A 27811-nucleotide genomic window follows, 5' to 3' on the forward strand; every position below is an offset into this window, starting at 1 on the left:
TTCTGTTTCAGATGACATAGAATGGGTTGGGTGGCGTTAGGGCGGTGTGCGAGTGGTGGCGGCCGCCTCTCATCTATCCTCTCGCTCTCTCTCACCTCCTTCGTGAGTTCCTTAATCTTCACATCCCTTTGTATCCTTACACTTGCCCTTACACTCGTCTCTCTCGTTCGTGCCGAAGACATGTACGTATAGCACACAAGATAATCGCTATATACGAATTACCTTTTAGCTTCTCGAACGTCCTCCAATCATAATATGTTATTTTATGATCCGGACACTGACAAGAGGTTTGTTCGCGTCGCATATTTCAATATACTTCAACATGTTCCTATCATACTTCTACTTAGTCTAACGAACACGTTTTGAGTGAGTAGGAGCTACGGTTGGAGGAATAAGGGCATGTTGGAGCATGCGACGTAAACAAATAAAGGAGAAGGCAAAAATTTGTGAAGTGTCCATAGACGTAGTATTTCTAGACCGAGCATTGTCAGAAATTTGAGGAATGTAGGTAGTCTTTTAGTAAAGGACGCACTCACTTGGTCCAAAAAAAATCGAGGGAGAGTGGAACGGAGTATTTCTCTTCTCTGATTGGTTTCGCTATTTGTACTGCAACTTCCGCAAATGTATATGTGTGTGTATGTATATATGTGTCATACACACAATACTAGTGCGGTACAATGTGTGTAATAATGTGTGCAGCATCGTATATTCCATCACGCTCCTACCATATCTCCTACTCACTTCAACGTCGCTCTATGAATGACAGCTTCCTGGTGAGTCCGCCCCACCCTCCTTTGATTCTCTTTGAATTGATTCAAGTGTGTTCTTTCTCGTTTCGCGAATGGATGTAAAGTATATTTGTAAAAGAGGGGATCGAGAGCAATTTGGCGGGCTAACAAAAATTTGAAATGATATAACACCCAATCTAAAACGAAACACATCCGTCTCGATTTGCGCTCGTCGTGAGACTCATATACAGAACATATACGAGACTCTCTTCGCCGATCTGACTGTAAGCTATTGCATTTCAGTTTCTTTTTCTCTCTTTCGATTCCCTTTCTCAGTGGTACACTTTATATACACGCGAGAGAGTACGCACCTGGACCAAATCAAAGAGAATCAAGGAAGAATTCAGCCGGAAGCTGCCATTTTCAGTTTATTGTTGGAGTAGTGTGTAAAGGATATGATAGGAGCGTGATGGAACATACGGTGCTGCACTATATAATATTGTATCGCATTAGTATTGCGTGTATGTACATACACATACATGTACATTTGCGGAAGTGTACAATAAATGGCGGAACCAATCAGGGAAGAGAACATTTTTCGCTCCACTCTCCCTTGATTCTCTCTAGATCAAGTGAATACGTCTTTTTATACATGAGGACTCCACTCCTCAAATACTTGATCTAAAGATACTATATCTATGGAAGTGCCAAATGGGATGAGCCATAACTTACTCGAAAGGTTGTACTAATAATGTAAAAAAGGGTTTGGGTGGATGGACTTTTGAATTTGAGAAATTTGCAATTAAAGTTGAGCATCCGATTAGCTATACAATAAGTATTAGGACTGTGGGTATATCGTAAACAAGAAAACGGCATAGCTAAGCGAATTGTGGTACTTGATTATACTTTTTCTTATCTAGTCAACGAAAGCTCGAATCCTCGCTGTATTAATTTTTTTTAAAGTAATCATATTTTATAATGTAATTTATTTTTCTTTTTTTCTTTTAAGTAAAAACTAATAACTACATTTTATGTTATATAGGTGTTTTGAAATTAATGATAAGTCTTTCGCACAGAGGCAGAATGGAAGAAACTGAGAAGAAAAGTCCTCTATCAGTTTACAATTGTCGCAATGGTTTTAACGAGTTATTAATTTATGAAAATAGCCAAATTCGTTCACCGCCCCGCGCGGGTGAGGCGCGCGTCCGTCATCGCTAGGCATGTTGTTTGTAAGCAGCAATTGCCGTCGCTAGACATTACGTGCCTAGTGATGACAAATCTGCATTAGGCAGATCTATCCTGTCGCGCACTTGCATTTGGCAATGGACTGGGCTAATTTGATTATTTTTATAACTCGTTAACCATTGCGATAATTGTAAAATGATAGAGGACTTTTCTTCTCATTTTAATCCATTCTGCCCCCATGCGAAAAACTTATCATTAATTTCCAAACACCCTGTATATAACAATAAAAAACAAGATTTCATAAAGTTTTAATTATTTATTATAAAATTTAGGTTTATCTTAGACATTACTGTACAATTTTTAAATTATTAATTGATTGATATTATATAAATGGAATAACTTTACAGAAAAAGTCAACTATATTTTCCTCCGAATATTTGCTGTATGAAATGTTTCTATAAAAATAATTCATTTATAAAATATTCATGGTATGCGTCCTTTTGTGTTTTAAAAGTTTTTGTTTTGATTTTTATAGACAACATTGTATGGCAATGTCTACATTTTATAATAAATAATTAAAACTTTAAAAAATCTTGTTATTTATTGTTATATATAACAAAAACTGCAATTATTTTTACTTAAAAAAAAAGAAATAAAAAAAAATTACGTTATAAAATATGATTGTTACTTTAAAAAAAAATTAACACTACATTCGAACTTTCGTTGACCAGAAAAAGTATAATCGTGCACCACAATTCGCTCAGCTATTCTGTTTACGGTCCATAATCCTAATACTTATTGACAGCTGATCCTATGCCCACCTTTAACTGCAGTATTCTCAGAATCAAAAACTCATCCACTCAAATCTGTTTAGTGTTAGTACACTCAATTTCCTTTTTCTAAGTTATGACTTATCTCATTTGGTACCTTATAATTCTTGCCATCTTCTTGTGAGAAATGAAAAATAAGAGTTATTGTATTTTTGCTTACTCTCAACTTTTAGTCTTTTTTATATTACATATTATATTTACATATTCTAATAATAAACATTCTTTTAATCAGTATGGATTTCGCAGTAACGATTACTATAGTAACGAATACAAATCGATATAAGATTTATTACTGATCCAGTATTAAATCAGTATTGCATTGTTGCGGAAATTACAGCATCAAGTGTCACACGTTTTGGTTTTTAACCAAAAATGGATAAGCAGTATAACTTCTATGAAAATGGCCAGAATAAGATTTTAAAAAGTATTTTCAAGCTTGAAATCTCTGCTTTTCAGATCTTTACTTTAAATTGCAAGAAATTCGGAGGAAATAGGTACAACAGAGAAACTCTCAGCGTCAAGGCTGTATGGCTCGATGGCAGGAAGTCTATCAATATGAAGGAGACCACGTCTCGGCTCAAATCTCAGAGTTCTGATTTTTCTCGTGTTGTCTTATTTCTTATAAAATAATGACTTGACTAATTAATGTAATTTTAAACTTTAGAATCTATTAATTTCAATGAGATAAAAAAAAGCGACGTTTTTATCAATGTTTTTCATGTTTGAAATTACGACTTTAGGCAAAACATTTGCAAGCATTTGCTTTACTGATTTTATTCTTACATCGCAACAGGCGATCATCGCGTTAGCGTTATTCGAAGTATACTACGTGGAGATTGCACAGTCGGATTTACGTTTCTTGTGTATGCGTCTGTTGCGTGCGTGCGTGCGTGCGTGCGTGCGTGCGTGCGTGCGTGCGTGCGTGCGTGCGTGCGTGCGTGTGCGTGTGCGTGTGCGTGTGTGTGTGTGTGTGTGTGTGTGTGTGTGTGTGTGTGTGTGTGTGTGTGTGCGTGTGTCACGTGAGTATATACATGTACATAATAAGGAAATTAAATTTTTAGTTTTAGGTATTGCTGCTTCTTTTATGAATAATTTCTCTTAAAGGTTACTGCATGTTTATGCATCGTTGGATTGCTGTCTGTAAAGTTTGATATCAAATTCCCCAACGGGGAGCTTCCGTTAATTACCCTAAAATTCTTAATCGTGAGTACTGTTATCGTAATCGATGCAAGTATATTCCAGATATGCTCGATCGGATTGAGATCAAGATTCTTCGGCGGAAAATTTAAAACGTTAACACAATTTTCTCTGAAAAATGTATGATAAATGCAATATAGCAACGGGTACTATCATAATATAAGCATGAATCTAAGCTTTATTCGATTACGCATTGGAAGAATATTATACGGAATATCTCGTTGATATATCGCCTAATTAATTCAGGAGATAGTATAATAACAAGTGAAATGTAGTAAATCGAGATACCTGTCTATACCATAACGGAATTATCTAAGAAAGATCAAACGCACAGCTAAGTCTGTAGAAAGCACATTTTTTAAAAATGTCTGCTACACACTATGTCAATAAAATAACAACAGAATTGTTACAAAATTAGATGTACATAATAATATTAATAGACTACTAGAAAAAACGTAACGGAATCTGTAAACAGAAATAAATGACAGACTAAAGAAAGAAACAAAGTAGATTAATGTAGTTAAATAGTATAATCTGATAGTATATCGTCTACAGAAACCAAGCAGATCCTCGACATCACTTAGCACTAGACTGTCAGCAGAAATGACGCAGATCTTGCTTTGAAATGATTTGACAGCAAATTGTTGACAGAAACCCAGCAGATTCTGGGACAATCTGTCGACAATCAATTATCAATTTCTGTCAAGACAATCTCCTGTCAGGTCGTGTCAGAGTAGAATCTACTCAGTTTCTGCCAACAATTTGCCTTCACATTATGTCGATAGGCGATGTTAACAGAACAGAAGCCTAATGCGAACACAGTTGATGGCAGAGTCATTTTCTGCTCGAATCTGCTGACAGTCTGCTAGAAGACTGCAGACATTTTGTTATCTGAGGACATATAGAGATTCTTTTCATTTTGCTCTCCACGATGATTCCATATTTGTGTTCGTTTCTCATTCTGGTACAAAGAAAATCATACAATAACTGTAAAAAATTACGGAAGAACTCTATCAAATTTGGCATCAAATTCCTCAGATAACAATTTGGTGATACATAAACATGCATCAATGTTTAAGAGACGTTATTCATAATAGAGGCAACAATATCATATCTTTATGGAAAAATATAATTGGAAGCCAATGGTAGTACTTATAATAGTAATTATAGATTAACTTATTAATTTCGCGAAAGTATTAGTATGCAGTATTAAAAACCATGTGTATCAATGAATTACTATTAATGACAAAATGAGAATATTATTGATTAGCATCTTATTACATTTTACATATTATTATATTCTAGATACGGCAAAATTATGATAAAAAAATTGTTTTCCTTTGAATTTAGGAATTGATTCTCTTGGAATTGCTATTTTGATGATTCATGAATATTTGAATGTTAATGCATCTATAGTTGTGATATGTCTAGTTAATAGATATTTAAAAAGCTGATTAAAAGGGAATAAAGCGTATAGTTAAAATGTATTCTTTAATAAATGTATCCAAAAATGACTGAACAACTATTTGCAGTTAGTCAAGCATCTTTTACGAAAAAATAAGATTGGAAGTCAATAGTAATTATTGATAATAACAATAAGGTTCTAAAGAAATAAATCAGATTGGATAAAATCAGAGCCAGTATTAGGTGTACGTGTGCGTCACATATTCTTTATTTATATAACAATTAATTTAGATGTTTCGACTCTCCATTTTGAGTCATCTTCAATAACACAGACTTAATTACTAATGCATTACATGTTTTTGAAGTAGTTAATGCAGAAAAACAGTTCAATAGAAAAATCGCGGTGAGGTGTCAATGTTACAAGGATTGATAAGCTTTTTAAAAATGGATTCATTTTGGAATTTTATCAGACTTTATGGCTATGTTTTAAAATAAAAACGAACAATTTTACAATGAAGAATAAAATAAATCAACACTTAATATATAAAAATTACTTATATTATAGCAGTAAACTAATTCTCTAACAAACTCTAATAAACTCTAACATTATGGCAACGGTATTGTATTTAAGTATGTCCGTTACAAAATCTAAACAATGAATGAAAGTCATTTTGGAAAGTTCTTATTAACAACTGTGGCGGTCGATTCGACATCACATATCTTTCGCGCGTTCGACATGTGCAAACAAGAGGAGTGCAATTGTTTCAACGCATACATGAATCAGCTCGCATGAAATTAATTTCCGAAAAAAGTAATAGGTGGCTGAATTTCACATGTTTTGAAAACGTCCAGGCATGATAAAAGAAGAACAAAATGCAGGCATCGTAACTTCTGCCTTCTCCGTTTGGAATAGCTGAAGTGTAACCTATTTTTTATTTGGTCTTACGGCTTTACTCTGGCGATCTGCGGCGACCTGTTCGGCGGGATCGATTCCACGGCGGTGTCTCCATGTTCGACGGATCTGGAGGATCAATCTACCTGGAGGATTGTTCCGATCCGTTGAAATCACCGGTGCAGCTTATCCGATCTTCTCGAGGGACTCTGACAAAGTGGGATCTTCGGATTTGGCGCTACATCTCTTCTCGTTGGACGGTACTTCCGTTGATGTCTTTGCTTCGAGAGGACCAAGGAAGCCAGACGCAGCCTCCAGCCCGAGTGACGAGAGGAATGTAATATCGACAGCTCGATTGCTGATCTCCAGAAGAATCCAGCATCGACCGATGAGTAAGGAGCAAGGAATCCTTACCGATGACGACTGGGAAGAGATGTCTGAAGGAACTCCGACGACACTCGCCAAAGAGTTTTCCAAGCAGGATCACCATCTTCCTGTACACCGATAGGATCACCATCTTCCTATATACCAAGAGGATTGCCACCTTGGAAAGGACTCGGAGTCCGATCCATTATTTTTGAATATACATTCGTCAGAAAATAAAATTTTGAGATGAAAATCTGATGGTTGCTTTTTTATCCAGTTGCAAAATGCAAGTCTCTGTTCAAAATTATCATGAGTCAACGATTGATGAACAGACATTCTGTAAGGTTTCAATTTGTTTTCTTTTAAAATGAGCCAGATAATGTTACGACTAATACCAGAATCCCTTTCTCGACGTCTTAAAGAATCATGACGTCTTAAAGAATCAATTCTGCCGATGCAAGAATTTCCGCTGTTCTTTCATTTCTAATTGGACGGCGGATCTGTCTATTTTTATTATGTTAAGGTTGAACGACACCACTAATTCTGATTCGATTAGCCAATCATGAAAAGACTTTCCGCGAGTGAGGAGTCCGATTAGGAAAACGCTGTCTCCAGAATCTTTCAGCATCAGCAAATGAACCTCAACATTCACCTAAAATTAGCAACGTATCGTATACTTCTTCATTTGAAGACATGGCTAGATAAATCTATGAAAACTTTGAGAAGTAAAACGAAATAGTGAATATTTATTTATCTCTGATTCACTTTTATAGCAACATAGGAAAGTCTCTACTAAGGTTGAATATTTATTACTAGGACCCGGACGTTTGGGCTCGGTCCCAACGGGCTGCGTGCGGAGAGCCGTTGCGTCAAATGAGTCGAGTGCTTATTAAAGCGAAACAGCAACAAAGCGATCAGCTTTAATAAGAAAACGGTGGTCATTTTGAACATCTCTCATAAACAAGTAAACATTTACTTATTCAGAAATACCAACATATGCAAGTACACGTACGCATGTAGATGCGCGTGCGCGCGCGCAGACACACACACACAGCAGAGAAGGTTTGAAGTGAAAAAATACTACGGGCTTGACGAACCGTGCTTATCTCTGCTGCGATACACACACACACACACACACACACACACACACACACAAAAGGTGCAAATCCGACCTCCACGCGGTACACCTTGGGTAATGCTGGCGGTACTGTAACTTTTAATCTTCGTAACTCGAATTACTTAATCAAAAAATACTTTATTAAGGTTTTGGAAAGTTTTTGACATCGGCTATTAGATTCTAGAATAAAAAGTAGGATGTTTTATTTAAAAAAATTGATGTGACCTTGATCTCGCCTTGGCAAAGTCACTCAAGATCAAACTGATATAATCAATAAATAGATCTTTTTAAACCCTACAACTTTGGTCTGAACATATTTTTGAGATAAAAAGGGTGGATGGATGGTCTGAGACATCCTGTATGTACGTACAGTACGAAGCAGGAATGCCTGGAGTTCGATTTTAGGGATCCAAGTTTCGTTCTTAATCGCTTTTACATTCATGACTGTTAAAATATGATACGGCTGGATGTTGCATCAGCGATCATGAATATATCGTAATGTTTGTAAATTGTCAATAAACAAAAATAATGGGGGGCTAAAAATTCAAAACAATATTATAAAGGACATACACCACTACGCAAGATATTAGAAGCAAAACAATATACGGATTTATTAAATTTACAAAGAACAATTTTTAAATAAAATATAGACGTTTCGATCTTAATTACATCATCTTCAGTATATATACAAATAAATAAATTAGTTTCTACAAAGCTGTTATTGCTGTTAGTTTGACAAATTGACTTAATTTGTGAGAATCGAATCTTGTCAGTTATATAAAAATTAACGTCAAAAACGCTCGTAACATTATAAATTATATACGGATTATACAAATTCATCCTTCCGATATTTATTTAACAATATACATCCATTATTTGAAATCCATTATTTGAAAAAGAGTGGTCTAATATCTTGCTTTATAATATTGTTTTGTAAATTATGTTTGACAGCCGGTCGATGTAATCTCAGTTTTGATAAATGAAATTTCTTTCTGTCAGATAACCTAATGGTTGGATTGAAGACATTTCAATATTTCTCCATCCGGAAAAAAAATGCCAAAAGTTTTTTCAATGAAATCTTTGTAATATTTCAAAGTTTAATATTAAAGCGGATCGAAGCCTTTAACCTCTTAGGCACGATGCGCCATTATAGTGGCTTTCGCGGATGTCATCTTTCTGAACGACGCGCCACTACAGTGGCTCACTCTAGTGGTTCACTCGCTCACCGTTTGAATTAAATGATCGTTTTCATATGTTTTGTTTCACACTTTTTTTGCCTTCTCAACGTTTTATAACAGTGTTAACAATACAGACAGAATATACAGTCTTTGTTTTTGATACGCCAGTGTCAGATATGAATTGTTGCTTTTCATTTAAATAAATAGAAAACGAAGAGCAATTTGTTACAATTCAGGAACAGACTCGGAAATCGAAAATGATAAACAAAAACATGCGTGGTAGGAAGAATAAAAAACGAAGATCGCGCTATGAGTGTGAAGATTGTGACGTGGATCTATGTGTCGTACCGTGCTTTAAAATATATCATACTCAATTGTATTATTAATTATTAAAGTAAATTGTTAAAGTTAAAGTATGTGTATCATATCTTTAAGAAAAATTATAATTTAATCATCAAAAACTTCATTCCAATGTACTCGCGTAGAGAACAGCATTGTCCGTCACACGTTGCAATGCTGTATCGTTTACGCGTAATTCACGTTGAATTACGCCGTACAGAGAAACAGCCCCGCGCAAAATTCAGCTGTGCCTAAGAGGTTAATACCTATATCAGATAAGTTGTAGTTTTGAAAAATATAATATAATTGCTTTTACTTACTAATAAAAAAATATATTTTGTTAACACTGTTTTTCTTACACTATAATACAATAATAAATAAGCTACAGTGAGTGCAAAGAGTATTCGCTCAGAGAAAATAATTTTTAAAAAAACTTTATTTTTAAAAAGTAAATATTATCCAGCCAGAAATGAGTCATTGAATTGATGTCGAATTGTTATCGATACGATGATTTTAACACTAATTCGATGTCGATTGACGATCATTTCTTGCTGGATAATTAACAATTTATTCATAAAAAATAAAATAGACTATATTTCTTAAAATTATATGCACCAAACAGATATAGGTATATTAATTATAGAAAATATATCATCTGAAAAATAAGCGAAAATTAAAAATTTTATTGTTTGGATGCTCAAAAAGTATTCGTACAATTGAGAAATTTAGCTTCTAAAATCAAGAATACGTGCGAAGTTCGTTTGTTTATGTTAGAATAGAATATATTCATTGTATAAAATTGATAATTAATGTTTATTTTTTACAAATAAGACATTTTATAAAAAATTTTCTTGTACGAATACTTTCTGCTCTTATTGCATATAAATAAGCGAATAAGATAGTCAACGATATATATATAGTGTTTGTGGCGAGAAGTTTTTTATTAGAGATAAGCACAAAAAAGTAATCCTAGATGTCTAATCATAAGGTATTTCAGACATTCACATGCTAAGAATGACGTATTAGTAATATTAAAATCTTTTATATCTTTGTTTCTCATTCGATCTCAGCGAAGATTGCAATCTCGACATAATATATGAATGCCAGAATTAAAATAAAATTAAATTGCGAACGTCCCTAAGAGCTGAGTATATTCTAAATAAGATTTTTCCCGTATATATTAGGGCCTACACACAATAGAACAAATATTAAAAACAGAAATAAATATTAAAATTTCAACCTACCACATATCAGTTATACCGAAATACATGGTTTCTGATAGGTTGAAATCTTAATCTTTATTCCTATTCCTAATATTTTCTCCGTTGTGCATAGGGTCTTATATTTTTTTACATGCTTACTTTTAGACTATTACGAGATAATTAAAAAAATATCGTAAAATTCAATAGTTCGAATAAGCCCTTTTTTTATAAATAAACCAATAAAATTTATGTTGAAAAAATTAGAATTAAATCATAAGTCGATGTAAATTCTTCTTATTACTCAATAGAGATTTATATATTTCATACATATTATTATATATTTCAGAACAAACATCAGATACAAGTCGATGGACAGATATATGCAACTCTGTTTCCATATACAGACCTATGCGTGGTTGTAGGAAACTTCAAGGAATTCCAATATCTTTGAACAATTATCGCGTATAAACTGTTATTTAAAATCATAAAAATTATCCCAAATATTCCTTAAATAAAATATGAACAATTTTAACCTGTGCCATCAGAGCACGAGTAGGCGGAAAGTACTTTTGTGGACAAAAAAATTAAATTAAGTTATTAAATAAAAAGATGTTTCAGAAATGTTTCTTTTACAAAGATGTTTCTTTTACTTTTTCCAAGTTGGAAAAAGTAAAAACTTTTCGGCACATCTTTCTTAAACATAGCCTGAAATTGATTTATATTTTATATTATTTGAAAAATGTTCGATAATTTATATAACTTTAACAATCAATCATTTAACGTCATTAGAATTCCTTGTAGCTTCCTACAACCACGGTAAGGTTTATAATTCAAAATACACAAACAAAACAAACCATTATATGTTATGTTTCCTCTAGAGACAGTCCCTTACATAATCTTGCAACTTTTTTACACAAAATTTTGGATGTTAACTTAAAAAACCTTATGGTTACATAAAAAACAGTTTTCAACTTGTGAATGATCTTACTAAAGTAAATTTATCTAATGATTCGGTGTTGGTATCATTGGACGTCGTCTCACTTTTTATAAACGTAGACCTAGTGATAAAAAGCATTGATCGACATTGGCATTTTCTTAATGGTAAAATTAATTTACCAATGGATGAATTTTTCAAAGTAATCGTTTTGGTATTTAACTCCACATACTTCAGCTTTAATGACAAATTCTACAAACAGGACAAGTCCTGCAAAGAATAATTCTTTAAAGAATAATTCTTTATTTAAGTTTCGATTTTATGAACATAAATTCAAACAAAGACATTCGGACAAAAAAATCAAAACATGTATTGCTTTATTATATAAATTAGAAATCTCGGACGCGTATTTCTATCGTAAACGGTTGAAATCTAGAATTTCTAATCTTTCAAAACAAATAATGTATAACGTATCGAAAGTTATATATAATAAATTTTTTTATACAAGACATAGCATTAAATAAACGATATAAAATTGAACATAATAGACTAAACAGAAAATTCGATTGATTGGTAAGGAGACACACTATTGAAAATATTAATAAAATATAATAAATAACATTAATTACTATTGGCAACGTAATGAGCAAATGGATCATATTACGAGATCAGAATTCTCAAATCAATGGGGTGTCTACAGACAGATTTATATTCCAAATAATACACACACGGAAACTATCCACATCAGTGTCAACATGTAAAATATGATATAATATTAAGAACCGAATTATAATTGGTTTGTAAATCTGAGTAAAATCTCTATTCCGAGAGAAATACAAGCATTGTTACAGCTTAGTGATAGGTTTTGCTTACCGTTACGCAATCAAACAGCCACTATCAATCTTATTAAAAATATTGAATATAATTTTCAAAGAATAAAAATATCTAAAATTTTTGAGTTAAGAAACAAAATTATACCTTTAATTAAGAACATCACGTTGAATAAAACTCAGTGCGAGAAAAAGATTTAATCATTATATTCTTCAACTAAGAATTTTATTAATAACAATCCAGATATTTTATTTACGCATACGAACAAGGGTAGTATAGTTGCAATAAACAAGGCGAAATATATTACAAAGATAGAATCAATGCTTAACGATCAAGGCACATACACTAAAATTTCGCGTAATCCGATGAATAGGATAATCACCAATTTGAAGAGTATGTTGAAAAGATGGAAATAAGATGAAATAATAAATGATTCTAATTACAGATATCTTAACACAACTAATCCAATTTTACCAAGAGCATACTAAAGTGCATAAAAGTAATTATCCGTTATGCATAATAATATCTTTCATAGGAAGTCCATTAAATAATCTAGCGACATTTTTACACAAAATTTTAGTAAAAAGTTTATCCCTGGCAAAGGTAGCAGCTTTCAACTCATCAATAATTTAGATAAATTTAAAATTTCCAATGATAATACTCTTTTTTCGTTAGATGGGGCTTCTCTGTTTACGAATGTTCCAATAAATTTAGTGATGGATGGAATCAATAGTAGATGGCATTTGATACAAGTTAACATGTGCTTAACTAAGAATTTTTTAACACGATAAATCTAATCCTTGACTCCACATTTTTTATCTTTAATGACAAATATTATAGATAAACCTTGGAGTGCCCATGAGTTCTCCGTTATCTCTGGTAATTATAGGTATAATCTTACAAGACATATTTGCTTTTAACAGATTGACTATAGAACTTTCATTTTATATACGTTACATAGATGACATTGCAATAGCAATCAACAAAATATACATTAATGATCTCTGTCTTACTTTTAATAGTTACCATCCACGACTTAAATTCACATTGGAGGAGGGAGGTGACAGGCTTAATATTTTTTGGATTTAATATTGATTAAACATAATGACTTCATATCCTATGATTGGTATCAGAAATCTATGTCTCTTCTGGACGTTACCTTAATTATTTCTCTCAACATCCTCTGTGTCAGAAAATTGGAGTTATAGATAGAGTACTTCTGTTGTCGCATTCTTCTTTCTACGCTAAGAATTTCAATAAAATTATCAGAATACTAAATAATGGTTATCCTTTGCATTTGATTTTTTCCACCATAAATAAAAGATTACATAAGAAATTCTTTGAATGAAACAGCCTTGATAACAATCAAATAAATAATCAAAAAAAATAGAAAAGAAACAAATTTTCTTTATAGTGCCTTTTGTTGCTGACGTTTCGAAAAAAATTAAAAACTTTTTAAAGAAGACAAACATAAAATAGCATACAAAGGTATCAACAAATTAAATAACTATATTAGAGTACAGAAAGACTTCCACACATAATGCATACTGAGTAGTTTATAAAATTGAATGCAAGGATTGTGACACATCATACGTGAGTCAAAAAGGACCCTCAAAACCAGAATTAGCGAACATAGAAACCATATCAATCGAAATACAGACCAAAGATCAGTTATCACAGAACATCAACTAAAACAAACACACGATTTTGACTAGGACAATGTTAAGATATTAGATGAAGAAAAAAAGTTAAATAAAAGACTTATATCAGAAATGATTTTCATCTGCGAATAGAAAAATAGTTTAAATATATAATCAGACACGCAGTCATTAAACGTAACATATAACTTTTTATTTGAAAATAACTGAATTTTCCTCTCTTCAATATCTTTGTTATTTGTGGTTTAATTCATGATTTATTTTAGTTTAACTTTTAATGTAAATGTATCATAACGTTCGTACAGATGACACATATATTTTATAAGTTTAAACGAATATCATGTAAGTTTTTCAAATTAGTTCACGATTTTAATTAGATTATTATTTCTTATCAACACTTTATTAATTTGTTTTTAATTTTTTTTAAATTATGTTAACAATATTATCGATTATATTTGTACAGTGCGTCGGGAACTGTGTTCGTTCAATTTACATTGAAAAAGATTCGAAGCTGGATCGAAACGTATGTATAGGGCATTAGAACTAATAAATCTTATTACACATCGACATCCTGTTTGACTCCAAAAGGCATACCTATATTAAAGATTCTACGAATAGTTCTTTGGTATCCCAATGGATCTCCTCATTTCAGCTGATTTAATCATACAAGATATAGAGTACTTGAAAAACTACCGTTTTCTTTAGAATTTTATTATAGATATGTCGATGACATTGTACTCTCAACTCAAGAATCCAACATTGATACAATCGTAAGTAATTTTAATAATTTTCATCCTAGATTAAAATTTACAGTAGAACTTGATGGTAATAGTTTAAACTTTCTTGATGTAACACTGATAAAGAAAGATAATAAGTGTAACACTGTTATATGATTGGTATCACAAACCAACTTTTTCGGCGCGATACTTAAATTATTTTTCATGCCATCCAATGTGTCAAAAAGTCAGAACGATTTTTGGTCTGATGGACAGAGTTTTACTATTATCACATCCTAGTTTCTATGGAAAAAACTTTCGATTAATGATAGACATTTTATTGAATAATGGATATCCTCTCAATATATTATTTAATTTTGTCAAAAAAAAACTTTACGTAAAATTTAAACAAGTTAACAGCAACAAAATTAGTACAAATAAAAATTTATGATCTACAATTAAATTTTTAACAACCTTTTTTACTGTTCCCTATGTTTCGTCAATATCAGAAAAATTCAAAAGATTGTTCAAAAATAACAAAACTGTTAGCTTGGCCTACGTGGGATTACATAAATTAAATTCTTTTATTAGAGTTCAAAAGAACAAATTACATTCTTTTTTATATTCTAATGTAGTATATAAAATTAATTGTTCCGATTGTAACGCTTCATACATAAGCCAAACGAAAAAATTATTCAAAACCAGGATATCAGAATATCAATAGACATATTAATCAACACTCGGTTATTACAGAACATAGACTTGAATTTAATCATAATTTTGATTGGAATAATATCAAAATAATATTTAGATGAAGAAAAAAATTACAACAAGTGATTAATTTCGGAGTCTATTTATATTAAGAAACAGGAGAATGTAAAGATTATGCGTTTCGCGGATTTCCTCAATGTCCATTCTTGGAATGCCAACATTTCGTGAATCTTACAGTCTATTTCATCAGGGCGAGAAGCAGCTTGATACTATAGCAGTAATTTAAATTTACAAGGGGATACCGAAATGTTGGATTCTTTATACCATAATTTATTTCAAGAATGATTTTTCAGTTAAACGATTTTTATAGTTAATGCGCATATTTTGTTTTATAACTCGTTTGACTTTTCATTTTCCTTTTATTTATTGTATTTCCCCACTTAGTAACGACAATTTTGTTTTGATCTCTTCACATACTCTTAATATGTCTTATTGTACACACATTTTAAATTATTTGATCATCGTCAATATGTAAGTGTAATGTAAGTGTATTCAGTTTTTAAATATTTTTTGTATTAGTATTTTATATCTTTTATTATTTCTCATGTTATTGTATATTGCAGATAATGTAATTTGTTTGAGTATTCAGTTAAATACGACAGACAAGTTCTATATTTATTATATTGACGAAATAGTAAGCGGTCTGTACATATTTAAATTTACGCAATTGAACTATAATAGTAATAAGGCTGAATAAATTTAAAAAACATAAAAACAAAAGGCTATGACCCTAAAATTAATCATTATAAAATAAAAATTTTTTAAACCATTAATAAATAAACATGTCATCTAGTTAAAATATAAACTTTAATTTGCCGATAACAAACAAAACAAAACAGCCGCTAACGATTTCTGTTGTTTCTGTGACTTTTGTCTTTATATTTTTTATACAATTGAATTTTTTCAACTACATTGAAGATGATTCAATAATAAAGGTTAAAACGTCTGTAATTTTATTTTATTCCGAAATATATGATATTCTTGTATACCAACAACCTGTGCTGGCTCGCATTGGCTTTTTATCTTCCTACGAAAAAAAAACATAACACATATGGGAAAGATTTATTTATAATAGAATATATTCAACTTCCAGGGAGATTCGCAATTTAATTTTATCTTAATTCTGGCATTTATAAGGTAACTCCGGCAAATATGCCGTGCTGGGATTTACGCCGCAAAAGTCAGAAAAAATAGAAGGAGTAGAGGGTAATTTTCTCGCAACTATTCTGTTACACTACTTTATGTTATATTAGTATTGTGCTATAATTTTAGCTTTTTAATCTTAATGTTAATATTAATAAAATTATTGTGAGTCGAATCGATTTGTCACTTTAATGAGTAACGCCATCAGAAATTATAATCTACATAAAATTATTACTGTAGGGCATGTAAAAGACTTAGTGGTTATTTCGTGATATATACATGTAGTGGAATAATAAAGCATGTTGTGTAGCAAAATACAAGTGCTTTGCTTTCGTATTCTTTGTTTAATTTGTTGTCTTGTATATCCCACCTATTTAGGATAAACAGCATTTTTAACGAGATTTATGCCAGATTGAATTTAGTGCACTAAATGCAATATATTAAATATGTACCTCATGTCATAACACTTCTAATATGTAGGAAAATTGTAATTATTATTGTTCGGATTCTGATGGTCGGTAGCGCGATCATCGAATAGAGTCACAGGAGCTACTATCTCAAATCACGACTTATTCACGATTACGTCTCGAGGTGCGAGACAACACGCGCCAATACTCGCAGATCCCAACAACTATTGATTGATTAAAGGGATTATAAATCTATTAAAAATTATTACTTCTCATACACGTATACTTACGTACTTCCGATAGAGAATATTCTACACTGTTAGAGAACATTCTACACTGACTTACAATATAACATCGCGCGCCGGAAGAGATAGATCATTTCTCTTTTTGTTATGAATAGAGAAAAAGGTCGTCACAATATCTGTTGCTCGCGGAACTTCAAAAAACGATCCGTTGCTTGCGGAAGTATACTGAAATTACGTGTTTCGGAATCACGAACAAAGATTGTGGAGTTTTTTTACAAACATTCTAATTATTATTAACTAGTCAAGCACTCTAATCGTATTGTTTTATCATTGTTAGACCCTGTGTATTGTTAAGAAATAAATGTGGAGTGATTACTGTGATTTTACTTACTAATTTTACTGTGAGTGTCATTTATCTTCGATCACATCTGATTCACACAAACGATAAAATTCCAAACATTTTTGATCCTTCGAGCCGAATCCGGGAATTCATTATTTACACACTTGGTACAGGTTCAAGCAAATCCTGATCTCGTATCAACTGAAAATGGATTCATTAATCGAGAGCCAATTTGAGCTATTTGGGCGTATTTTACGCACTTACTTATAATCTGAAAAAGGCAAGCGCTGCAAAATTAACAAAGGCGCTGGTCTCAACTAGCTATCAAGCTTCTTGACACCAAATGGAAGAAAATTGAAAAGCAACATGAGCGTCTAAGAAGTGAGTATTATGAAGCACTCAAAAAGCACAATTATTATGTGAATGATTTTCTTGGACAAGCGGAAATAATTTACATAAAACAAAGACCCATTCTCATCGACATCGAATCTTCCGAAGGGGAATGCAGGAAATGAAAACAAATCATTAAGAGTTCGGAGCAGGATCAACTACGAGTATTACATTGCCTCGCATACAAATCCCGCACTTCTTGGGAAAATACGAGGATTGGCCAGCCTTCCATGATCTTTTTTCGTCACTGATCATGAAGGACGCGACACTAGCGAATGTAACAAAGCTGCACTATTTGAAGACAAACTTGAAGAGCGAGGCAGAGATGATCGTAAAAAACTTACCCGCGACAGATGAAAATTTTGTTACAGTATGGCAATCTTCAAGATTATAGTGAAAATATTCGCCTGTTAGTAAGTTCGTTCTATTCGAATTACATGGCTATACCGAAAATGAAGGCTGAAACTGCTACGGAGTTACGCAGGTTTTATCATGTTGTTCGAAGTATTGTAGAAGCTCTCGTCGATAGGCTAATTCAAAGCAACGAGGACATGTTCGTATGCTGGACTTCTGAATTGCTCGATCTACGTACCCGTAGCCGATGGGAGGATAGTGTGAGTAGGAGCCGTGATCCAATGTATGCCGAATTGATGGAATTCTTGGAATGTCGGCTCCATACCTTGGAAGCAATGCAAGGCAGTAAACTGAAGACTAATACCGGAAAATCAACAGAATGAGCAGCGAAGACCACCCGAACGCATCACTTGAAGAGAGAAAAAGAATGCTGCTCTTTGTGCCGACGTGATCATTATCTCATGATGTGTGAGACCTTCAAGAAAAAGAGTAGCTCGAAGAGAAAGCGGTTCGTCGATTACGCTCGTTTGTCTCAATTGTCTAGGAAATCACAAGGTTAGTGATTGTATCACGAAACGATCGTGTACCGTTTGCGATGAACGATACACCACTTTGCACGACGCTTGCCAATCAAACATTGAAAGAAAATAGCCAGATGTCGAGCCGGCTAAAGTGTCGTACAGCAGCCTGCCGATACACAGTATGCAGTGCTCCTTGAGACCGCGCGCGTTAATGTCGTTGATCATTACGGAAGTTTACATACCGCATGGGCCTTAATTGATCTAGGCTCGGAAACGTTCATAATAACGGAGTCATTATGACACAACGACTACGTCTTCCAAACAAGTGTCGGTCGCCATTTTTTGCAGGAGGAACAGACAGCCATTACGAGAGGACAAGTGACATTTGAATTGTTGTCGCGTACTGGAAAGCGTGTGTTATGAACGTTTCAGCAATCATCTTGCCGCGACTTACCGTCTACACGGGGTTAACGAGCGCTGTTACGCAGGATCTTACCTGCAAAGACTCAAAGACTCTGAACTCTGCGTCTCAGATGATATAGACATTCTACTCGATACCGATGTTTACGCGTTCATACTCGATTCCGGCATCAGGAAGAGTGGTCCCCGTGATCTCGTAGCCCAACAAACCAGGCTCGGTTGAATCGTCTCAGGAGTCAAGACCCACGGATTTCATGCGCTGGTACGTCTTCATTAGTCCAACTTGAGCAAACCATTATCTGTCATGGTGCGTCAGTTCTGGGAGCAGGAGGAAATTCAGTCGCCATCTTCTGTATTAACTCCGGACAAATAGAAGGATTGGAAGAATACGAGGATTTGTATAAGAAAACGCATTCACGTGATCAGAAAGAACGTTATATTGTACGACTTTTCGTCGATTTAGCGCTCCCTGATCTTTCATTGACATACTAGACTGCTTTGTGTGTGCTCGGGCATGTGAAGAGCATTTCGCGCGAGACAGCCCTAAAGGAAGCCGAATTTATGAGATATTATACGACAATATGAGGCACTATATGTGTGTGTGGAGAAAGCAGAGGAAGAAGAACCTCACGTATGCTACTTACTACATCACGACGTTGTCAAGGAATTCAGTGCAACAAAGCTACGAGTGGTATTCAACGGATCTTTGCTTGTGATGGGAGATGAGTCACTTAATGGATATCTGTTGACAAGAGCTAATTTACTACCTTCACTCGACGATCTGCTTCTGCGATGGCGTGGCATGGATATGTGTTCGTAGCAGACATTGAAAAAATATATCGTCAGATACATCCAGATGACCGAGATCTACAAAGAATAGTATGGAGAAATGAACAAAATAAACCCATTGCCGAATATCGTTTAAATACTATCACGTACGGCTTAGCGTGTGCATCGTATCTGGCGATACCCTGCGTCAACTCGATGACGAGAGTGTCCGATTTCCCGATGGAACGGAGGTGTTGCGCCGGGACGTATACGTGGACGATGTCCTTATCGGAGCAACAACATTGGAAGAAACCTTGGAGATAGCTGAATAAATTTTGCAACGCAGACGGTTTTCCCTTAAGGAAATGAGTTGCAAATGATCCATTGCTCCATTGTATTCCGGACAGTGACCTTGCACTTCCAGATCCTCGTGCATGGCGAACGCCTCAGAGTCACTCAACGCTCGGACTGCAGTGGCATCCCGACACAGATTGTTTTAGATTCTTCTACAAAGTGATGACGTCAAGAACCGTGACTAAGCGAACGATTTTGTTAGGAGCTCAGCTATTCGATCCCTTGGGATGGCTATCACCGGTGGTAGTTCGTGGCTTGGATTGGGGATTGGGACACATCCATCTCTGAGAATGATGCAGCGCAATGGAAGAGTTGCCATGATTGACAGAAGTCAGCATTCCACGTTTGGCTGTCATGTTCCTGTATTGAAGAGAGCCCTGAGACACACGGTTTCCGAGAGGACGTACGGCGCAGTAATCTACCTACGAACGAAAGAAGAAGGATTGTGGACAATGTCTTTGGTTATTGCCAAGACAAAGGTGACCTCGCTCAAACAGGTGTCTTTACCTCTCTTGGAGTTGTGCGCTACCGTACTTCTAATGAGATTGACAATGCATATGAGAAATTTACTGGGAAATTTACTGCTTGCTCAAGGAGTAAGATCCACCTTTGGTCAGATTCCATGGTGACTCTAGGTTAGATTCGAGGACACCACACCCGTCACGATGGCATACTTTTGTGGCGAATCGAATGTTAGAGATTCAAACGGTGCTCCCAGACGCACAATGGCATGTTACGAATCACGAGAATCCAACGGATGCGTCACGTAGTATGGCGCCTGATCAACCCCCACAATACACGCTGTGGTGGGGTGATCCTTCATGGCTGACCTATGATGTCGAACCGTCAGATGCGGGCGTCAAAGTGGAGGATCGAGAGTTTTCTGAGACACGCACCAAGTCTCATGCGTAGTACTCACAACACACGACGAGCTGCTATCGAGATACTCTTCCTTGAACCGGTTATTACGCATCACGGCGTGGTGTCTTCGCTGGCGACACATTTGAACTAACATTTATGGCCATGTTGGAGAGTCGATGGAGCTCATGGCATCAGAATTGGACACTCGTCACATGGGTCCAAGTAGTACAGCATCTAAATTACAGAGACAACAGGAAAAGTTTGAACAAGGATAGCATGCAAAAGGGGAAAAGCACAATCGTCCGACTAAACCCCTTTGTAGACGAGCACCTCTTTGTACTCCGAATCGGAGGCAGAATTAAACATTCATTTCTGTCTTATGACGAGAAACATGATCTTGCCAAAACTCTCTAAACTCACCTATTTTATTATAGATTCCTGTCATACAAGAATACTTCATGGAAGTGTGCAACAAACACTGCAATTGATACGTCAGAAATTTTGAGTCCCTTACGGACGCACAGCTGTCAGAGGCCATATTAGATGATGTCTACGATGTGTGCGATGGCGGGCGGCATCACAGCCGATCATAACCAATCTTCCAGAAACCACGAATGACTCCATCAAGACCATTCCAACATTCGGGAGTTGACTATGCTGCGCATAATCCCGAGGATTAGGACACAAAGCTTACAAGGCCTACATAGCAATCTTCGTTTGTCTTAACACCAGAGCGGTTCTCTTAGAGGCTGTGTCGGATTACACAGCGTACGCCTTTCTGGCGGCTCTGCATCGATTTATTTCGTCGAGTAATGTGCCAAACACTGTATTCTGACTGCGGGACGAATTGGTGGATGCAGGCCTTGCGAAAATTGTTGACGCCGACAACATATCGGTCGAGCATTATCTGAGGAAAGAATACAATGGCTTTTTAATCCACCAACATCTCACTTCGGACTATGGGAGGCGGCAATAAAGTCTGTAAAACATCATTTGAGACGAGTGATCGGACACAACACTTATTTTCGAGGAGATGTCGACATTCCTCGCTCAAGTAGAAACGTGTCTGAATTCTCGACTAATGAGTGACGACGAAGGATTTGGCTGTTACTCCGGGCCACTCCCTTGTAAGCATAGCGCTCTTGACAATGCCGGAACGAAATTTGATGGAGACATCAAAGGGAAACCTTTATCGATGGGAACACTTTCAACAGATGTGAGATCATTTCTAGAAGCGATGGTCCAAGAAGTACATCCACAGCCTCACTGAGAGACCGAAGTGATGGAAGGGCACAATCAATCCTAAGAAGGGTCAACTTTGTTTGCTGCGTAACGAGATCTCACCGCCCACGAAGTGACCTCTCACGAATAGTGGCCCTGTATCCCGGATCGGATAGACAAGTGAGAGTCATAGTACAAAGACGTAGTCGGAGCTTTAGTCAAGGTGATTTTCATTTCAACGGTTGCCATGCATGAGATCATATTGACAAAAGAATCAAGAGGAGACTAACTGAATAATCATAAGCTCACAGTATGTTGTTCGTTCATGCAGAGTGCAAATATTTGGAATATCTTTATTTTCCTTTATTTTCTTTGTTTCAATTAATTTGGTTGTATTATATAGGAATTTATAACGTAGATTCCATGCAACACAATGGTTAACATGAGTGATGACAGCAATAAAACATGTATACGCACCTGTGTAGCTGTGTAGCTTCCAATTGAGATAGATAGCTGAATAATTTGGCAGCATCGGTCACAGTTCTTCAATTTAACTTATTACCCGATTAAATTAAGTGCAATGCAAAGTCATAACCAAGACTGTCACATCGAATACAGGAGCGATCACAATTCATAAAAATAAAAACAGGCATATGCAATCATGATAATTTCAGTAATATCAACAAGGCGGGCGAAATATTCGGATTCTGAATTACGGTCGGTAACGCGATCATCGAATAATAGTCATCATAAGAGCTACTATCTCAAATCGCGATTTATTCACGATTATGTCTCGAAGCGTAGACAACATGCGTGCAATACTCGTGGATCCCGGCAATTATCGATTGGTATCGATATTGACAGGATCCATGAAAGTTGTCGAGGGCGCCTAACAGCGACGCGACAAATTCCATTAACGTAACAATATTCGTACCTGCAAATTGGAAAAAGATTATAAGTCTATTAAAAACTGTTACTTTTCATATACGTATACTTATGTACTTCCGGTAGAGAATATTCTACACTGTTCAAGAACATTCTACACTGACTCACAATATAACATCGCGCGCCGGGAGGGGCAGGTTATTTCTCTTTTTGTTGTGAATAGAGAAAAAAGTCGTCACAACGTTCGTTGCTCGCGGAATTTAAAAAAACGATCCATTGCTTGCGAAAGTACCGAAATTGCGTGTTTCGGAATCGCGAACAAAGATTGTAGAGTTTTTTACAAACATTCTAATTATCATTCACTAGTCAAGCATTCTAATCGTATTGTTTCATCATTGTTAGATCTTTCCCTGTGTATTGTTAAGAAATAAATGTGGAGTAATTACTATGATTTTGCGTGAGACATTTTGCGTGACTGATATATTGAAGGCTTCAATTCGTTTCTTTTAGCTTTAAGTTTTGGAATATTTCAGAGATTTCATGTGGACCCCTAAAATCAAATTCCAGGTATTCCTGCTACAAGCTATACATGCATATATACCATATTTGTAGTCATTTGAACTTCGCGCCGAATTTTTCGGACTTATAAACGCAATTAAACTATTGTAGTAATATCACGAATTAAATTGACAATTTTAATAATTAAGGCTCAATCAGGCATCCTATTAGAAAGATGTTAATATGCTAAAAAACTGTAAATAAATGTAGAAAGATAATCCTAGATGTTTAATCATAAGGTATTTCAGGCACTCACCATATTAAGAATGATGGTTAGTAGCATTAAAATCTTTTATATTGTTGTTTCTCATTCAATCTCGAAAAATTGCAATCTCGGCATGTAAGTGCCAGAATTAAAATTAAATTAAATTGCGAATTTCCTGAGAGCTGAATGTATTCTAAATAAGATTTTTCCCGTATGCGTAATATTTTATTACAAGTGTATAGCAATTGCACACAAGCCAATTGCGCACAAACCAATCAGCGCTAGAAAAAAAATTGAAGCTTTGGAATATTTCAGAGATTTTTCTGAAAAAACTTCTGCCGTCTTTCTCCAGAGAAATATCTTCAATCTAATTACTAGATTATCTGATAGAGAGAGATTTCATTGATTAAAATTGAGGTTACATTGGCCGGTTATCAAAACACAATTCACAAATACTACGATACATTTATGATTGCTGATGTAACATCCGTATCAGATGTTAATAGTCATGAATGTAAAAATAATTAAGAATGAAACATGGACTCCTAAAATCGAACCCCAGGCATTCCTGCTACGAGCTGTACATTTATAGTACGAGTATATATCTATAGTAATTTAGATTTAAGCATTAAATATCTAGTTTTGATCGTTATAGCAATTACTTCTGTTTCTCATTGTTGAATTTTCAAATGTATGAGTAAAATGTATTTTAATTTTATCAGTTTCATGCCTTTGACAATACCTATTGACTCTAGCCTTTGACTATATGACATGGACTGCTAGCAGCAACTTGACTGGTAGTTATCCCATGCAACAGAGAGAGAGGTACATGTATCCAATTTGATGTTAAGCCCCGCTCTATCGACCAAAAGCGTGGCAAATTCAAATATGTTTTAGGTTGTTTTTATTATAAAATACTTATATTTTAAGTTTAACACGTACAAATAATTTAGTTGTTATTAAATTTGTGATGTATATTGTATTTTGTGCGTTATTATTGTAAACATTTACATAAATATTAAATTCAATTTGATGATAAGTCTAATGATAATAAGTATTGAAACATTTACAGACAAAAAACGATTAATTTTGAAATAAATAAGAGATAAAATATGATATGCACAGATTAATATAATAAAAATAAGTTACATTATGTAAAAAATTACAATAATACATTAAAAAAAATTTTATGAGTGGAATAAGACAACAATTAAACACATATGTAAGAAAAATCAAGCACTTTTTTAAGCACATTGCATGTCAAGTTTAATAATTTAAGATTAATAATTCAATATGGAGCATTAAAATGAGAAATTAAAGAATATTTGATACTTTTTCACGGTTAATTACGATGTAATTATCATTCAACATAGCATTATTAATGTATGATAAATATAATTATCGTACATTTACTTTATAGTATATATACTAAATATGTATTATGTCACAGTATATACATAGATACATATATACATATACATATATATAAACATATATATTTATATGTATATATATTCTAGCAAAATATCATCTATTTGATGTAATTAATTAGTCATTCTTAACGAATCTGACGTCCTGTTATCGTAAACATGGATTGTCACAGACATATAACGCCATATTAACTAACATCGAAAATATGTCATTAAAATGTTTATGGAACTTCGCACGATTATGCGAGTCAAAATTATAAATACGCAATTATACTTCTTAATGTTTTCGCAATAAAGATTTGCACGTGCGTATTCAATATATAATAAAATCAGCTAAAATCTTTGATATACCTGAACACGCTAGCTGTGACGTTAGTTCACGCATTTCTCAATTAGTTGATGGCACGACACATCTTGACATCCAGTCTGAAGTTGCTGTTAGCAGTCCATGTTATATAGTCAAAAGTCCAAACTATACATTACGCATTAACATTACAGTGTTCGTGAATCATCAAAGCAGCAGATATCGTACGATCGCAAAGATTAAAGATAGCTAGGGTACAATTTAAGATGGTGACCTCTTGAGAACATCCCAAGCGATCATATATTCTTAAATAAAATTAATAAATAGTAATAAGGTTCTGTAAGTGTAAAACAAGTAGTCAAAAGAAGGGCAAAGAGCAAGTAATGTAGCAAAGAACTTTAATTTAAATTAAATTATAAAATTTATAACAATTACAATTGACAAACGTTTCGACTCTGATCGAGTCATTTTCAATGTTGTCATAATATTTAAACATCGTTATGAACCAAAAATATACATGGTATTACAAAACTCATTATAATTTTTAATCATGTATTCTTCATTTCGTGTAGTACGCTGCGAGTCATTTTTCAAATCGAAAATCATAAAACAATATTCTGGAAAAGTGACCATGAACAAAAAAATTAATATTTAATACGTACAAATTAATAATATAATACCTTGTCAGTAACATCAGTAAATGTGTTGAGAGTCCATTAATAAAAAGAGAGAAAAAAACGTAGGTAGATGGTAATTCATATCGTGGTACAATATATTGGTTTTTTATTTGAAGTAAATTTGCAAACGTAACGAATATCTATTAGGTGTACAAATAAGTTTGACAAAAGATGCCATTAGCAAGCTATGGTTAAAATTGTCTGATGCAAAACATTATATCGTAAGGTTGGACATCTATCAACAACATAACCTTGAAATATTAGCGATTTTGTATTAGCATCATATATTTTTTTTTGTGCGAAAATGCCGAGTTTTGAATCGAATAAGCGTCATTTATGGGAACTTTTGATTTACTTCTTTAATTTGAAGAAATCTGCAGCTGAGGCTCATCGATTGCTTGTAGAAGCATATGGTGAAGCTGCCTTAAGTGAGAGAAGTTGTCGTGAATGGTTTCAAAAATTTAAGAACGGTGAATTTGACGTCGAAGACAAAGAACGTAGCGAAAGGCCGAAAGTGTACGAAGACGCGGAATTGGAAGCATTATTGAAAGATTCGTGCAAAAAGAACTTGCACTTACATTTTAACTTACATCAATAAAACATTATGTATCGTTCTTTCACAATAAATGCTTAATTTTTTATAAAAAACGGTGGAAACTTATTTGTATACCTAATAACTTCCACGATGTCAGATGATGTCGAGAAGGAAAACATTTATCGAGAACGAAAAAACGGCAGGGAGGAAAAGGAAAGAAGATGATCATATATTATTGATCATCGGAACAATATATGTACTAATAAACTTTGTTAAAAATAATATGATTTCGATTCTTGAGAGGTTTCAGAATGAATTTCCCAGGACAGATTCTAATAATAAATTATTATTTAATTGGATTAAGACAACAAAAAAATTTGTTAAAGATCATCATGTAATATTAATTTCTAAAGCAGATAAAGGAAATGTCATCGTTGCTCAAAATAAATAGATTACATATCCAAGATGGAATTGATACTTTCAGACAATAATACATATGAGATGATAACTAAAGATCCTCCAAAAAACTTATGAGTGATTGCGTAATATGTAGGTGGAAAGGAAAAGAGTTTATAGATGACTTGGCACATCGGAGGTTGCATACGACTGACGGGATCATTCTTATTAGAACACATACGGTTTAACAAAGATTCATAAACAAAATTATCTTAAAATTATTGTTTCATTTATAAATAGTCCACTATATAATTTATCATTGTTTCTGCATAACATCATTAACGACTCCATATCAGAAGCTCCTAGTTTTATAAAGAATAGTTTTGATCTCATTAATAAACTTAAAGATGTCAAACCAGACATCTTCTATATTGATTTCCTTGGATGTC

General features: G+C 34.0%; 1 protein-coding gene across 28 annotated transcripts in view; it reads left to right on the forward strand.

The window, feature by feature from the left end:
• The window catches only part of pHCl-1 (pH-sensitive chloride channel 1), a 673866-nt gene that overhangs the window by 146550 nt on the left and 499505 nt on the right, over positions 1-27811 (forward strand). For all 28 annotated transcript variants that reach the window (XM_087405588.1, XM_087405385.1, XM_087405990.1 and 25 more), the window contains one exon: positions 12-182. In XM_087405588.1, the coding sequence (XP_087261714.1) occupies positions 22-182 (161 nt within the window). In that variant the 5' untranslated portion in view covers positions 12-21. The remainder of the gene's footprint in view (positions 1-11; positions 183-27811) is intronic.

This window comes from Acromyrmex echinatior, chromosome 1 (assembly GCF_024713525.1).
Source record: "Acromyrmex echinatior isolate Ae372 chromosome 1, ASM2471352v2, whole genome shotgun sequence".
Taxonomy (NCBI): domain Eukaryota; kingdom Metazoa; phylum Arthropoda; class Insecta; order Hymenoptera; family Formicidae; genus Acromyrmex; species Acromyrmex echinatior.